Raw genomic sequence first — 3,556 nt, forward strand, 5'->3', positions numbered from 1 at the left:
GTGATCCCATGTGGGAACAGATCATCATGAAGCAGAGCAGAATGGTTTTAGAACAGAGCCATTCGGGTTTTATCACATTTTCACTCATCTGTAAAGAAATATGACTAAGAATGAACAGCTCCCATCTGATCATATTTTAGTTTTTTAGAAATAAATACTTAAAAGGTAAATAAGTGGATGTTTGCTTCGTTCATTTAGTCATTTTAGTGCTTTAGTCACATTTAAACCAGTTTATTCCTGCTGTATGTTGTTTGTTTTGTTTTTTTTTGCAGTAGTAATTTCTTGAAGCTTTTATCATGTTTAGAGAAAAAGAGCCTCTCAGATAAAGGAAGTGAAATAAGCGCCTCTGATTGGTCGGAGGAAACGAGACTGTTGCGTGATTGAGGAAGTGAAAAGAGAGCGTCTGCTTTCCTTCCCCTTTTTCTCCACATTAACATTTCTGCCGCCGTCTGACTCTGCTTCCTGTCTTCTCTTCAATCAGGTTAATGACAGACCTGCTCCTCCCACTAAGCCCCTCCCCCCTGACCCCACCCTAACACCCCTGCAGCAGGTAAAGGAACACCTGACCCGTTTCTGTGCTGGTTCTGGTTCTGGTTGTAGTTTGTCATCCCGCTGAAGCTGTGTTGTCTTCATGGTTCATGTCAACATGTGAGATTGTTTGTTTGGGAAATTATAGGGAAGCAAAATACAAAAGAAAAACGATTCTATGTGGAAAAAAAGATCTTCAAGCTGTTATTCTTCCTATTGAGAAAAAAATCTATTATTCCTGTAACTATAGATCAGAGTCTGAGCTTTTCTCCATTAGATTTTATTTGTTTGATCTGAACTTTTATTTCATGATCTGAAACTAAAAATGTTCAGTTTTACCAAAGCTTGAAGGTTTTCTACATTTGTTTATGAATCAGTTCAGCTCTGCTTCCTCTGTTGGTTTTTAAGACGCTTCTGTTTTGAATATGGATGAAAGTAACGTCCATATTAGCTTTATTCAGAATGATGCTAACAGCTGATTAACGGGGATTTAAAAAGAATTAAAGGGGCTAACACGCAGTTAAGGTCACTAGACAGAATGCTAAGATGACTAACGGCCATTAAGGAGTCTGTTAATGTTAAACACGAAGCCGATATCCGACCCCAGTTTCAGGTCGGAGCCTCTCTAGTCCACGTCTATGGAAGTAAATCTGTGTCGCTGGGATTTGAATTAAAAATGCCACTGAAATATAAATGTTGTGTGTTTGTTCTCACTGTTTCAGTGTTAAAATATATTCAGAACACATTTTTGACCTAAAAAAAATTCATTGTCATTATTTCTGCACAGCTGAAATTTAATTTGTTATTTTCTCTAAAAGCTAAAAATTCACATTACTATTTCAAAGTGATTACATTTTCAAAATTTATTTTTCAGTGTTTAAAAAATCTGCATATAAAAAAATTCAACCTTTTAAAATTCAAACTCAATATTTTCAGCCTCCTGAGATTTAACTGGCTCTATTTCACCGTCTTAAACTCGGCGTCTAAATTCAGTGTAAGAAGGGAAGGGTTACTTCAGGTCACAGACATTAGCGATGGATCGTGGCGTCCAACACCCAGCCAATCCCGTTACGGTTTCTTGGTCACGTGACGCGACGCTTGTGGCGCTCATACGGGAGGAAAACCAGCATCATGGACCCGGTAATGCTAGCTAACGCTAACTCAACTACAGAAAAATGAAAGTAATAAACTCACCGTTGAGTTAGCGTTAGCTAACTACAGAAAAATGAAAGTAATAAACTCACCGTTGAGTTAGCGTTAGCTTGCATGTACTTAAGTATATTTTGAAGTACTTTATACTTTCCAAGAGTATAAATTTTTTTTTTTTACTCAAGTAACATTTCATTCTGTGACTCGGACTTTTACCAAAGTCATATTTTGGAGACGTACTGTACTTATACTTAACTCTAAGATATTGAGTTTGAATTTTAAAAGGTTGAATTTTTTTATATGCAGATTTTTTAAACACTGAAAAATAAGTTTTTAAAATGTAATCACTTTGAAATAATAATGTGAATTTTTAGCTTGAAGAGAAAATAACATGAAATTTCAACTGTGTAGAAATAATGACAATACGAAACAGTAATTACAAAAAACATAAAAATTTCAGCTGCATTTTTAATTCAAATCCCAGCGACACAGATTTACTTCCATAGACGCCTCCCAGTCTGGCCTGGTTCTGAAATCAAACCAGTGACCAGCTCCTTCTTGTGTTTGAAGCAGAAGTCCAGCTGCTTTTTATATTAACGCTATTCGCCGCCATTTTCCCAGAGGAGGTGGAGGACGATGCTCGGTTGTAGATTGATTTCCAGAATCTAGAAATGTAAAGTAGATTGAAAGTGATCTGCTAATGATCCGTTAACAGAGCGGGATCAGCGGCCTCCCTCTGAACTCTGACCTTCTCCTTTTCCTGCTTTTATTTCTGCTGCTTCAGTTGGTTAAACCGCGACCAGCGGCCCCCACCAAGCCTCTGCCCCCTGACCCCCCCGCCCCCAGCAACCAGGTAGGCTGAGCGCTGGCCGCCGCCCCTCCTGTAATCAGTCCTGCTGCCTGTGATGTTCGCATGTTTTTCTCCCTTTTGATGATTTTTATTATAAGTTATAAGTTTTATAATCATCCTGACATTAAGATTTAGCTCTCAAATAAAATCTATTTCTATTTATTAATACATTTTCCATCTTAAATAGATTTCCCAGTTTTTATAGCTATTTGTTTACGTTCTTATTTTTTTTTTAGAACATTTATGTTTTTGTTTTTTTATGACAAGAAAAAGTCATGAAAAATAAGACTAAGAAAAGAAAAAATACAAAACTAATGATTATAGGATTAATTATTGAACTGGTTTCTTTCTCACATCAGAACCTGAATACCAGTAAATGGTTTTAGTGGAAGATCTAGATCATGTAGATCCGTTCCTTCTAGCTTCAGTCAGATTTTTCCAGATGACGCTCATCACTTCTGTTTGCATGCAGCCTGTCTGTCCCGTTTACATCTTCTTCTCTTTCTCCTTGCTAACACTTTAGCTGCCGGTGAGTCGACCAGCTCCGCCCAATAAGCCCCTCCCCCCCGACCCTGTCACACCTGCACAGGTACGCAGCTCAGCGGTAGAACGTGTGTGATTGGAGCTGATTGATCACATGATCATAAAGGACTAGAGTGATTAACCCTTTTCATGCATAGGACACTCCTTGCTGTACGCTGCCATCTGCTGGCCATCCAATGCAAATGCAACAACAATTTCTCAAATCCAAGATGGTCGACAGACAGCAAAGCATTTTGGGAAGCTAAAGCGCCTGTCACACCTTGAAGATTTAGACCAGCGAATGCCTGACGTACAAACGCTGGCATACCTTGGATAAGTTATGGGTGCGTTTTGTATAAGTCATGAGCGCGCTGAAGGACGCAGAAACACGTCAACATACGGCGAATACCTCAAGAAATGGTTAGCATAAATTTCCCTCCGTATGCCAGCGTCTGCCATCCATCAGCCGTCAGTTCCAGGTCGGTTATCTGATGGTTGACATCCGTT

The 3,556-nt window shown here is 38.8% G+C and overlaps 1 protein-coding gene across 1 annotated transcript in view; it reads left to right on the plus strand.

The window, feature by feature from the left end:
- The window catches only part of LOC107104824 (disintegrin and metalloproteinase domain-containing protein 15-like), a gene marked incomplete at its 5' end in the record, with an annotated part of 37,626 nt that overhangs the window by 28,317 nt on the left and 5,753 nt on the right, over window positions 1–3,556 (plus strand). The window contains 3 exons of the mRNA XM_015404934.1: window positions 482–550; window positions 2,462–2,530; window positions 3,051–3,116. Coding sequence (XP_015260420.1) covers window positions 482–550; window positions 2,462–2,530; window positions 3,051–3,116 — 204 coding nt within the window. The remainder of the gene's footprint in view (window positions 1–481; window positions 551–2,461; window positions 2,531–3,050; window positions 3,117–3,556) is intronic.

This window comes from Cyprinodon variegatus, unplaced genomic scaffold (genome assembly GCF_000732505.1).
Source record: "Cyprinodon variegatus isolate N-32 unplaced genomic scaffold, C_variegatus-1.0 Scaffold1901, whole genome shotgun sequence".
NCBI lineage: Eukaryota > Metazoa > Chordata > Actinopteri > Cyprinodontiformes > Cyprinodontidae > Cyprinodon > Cyprinodon variegatus.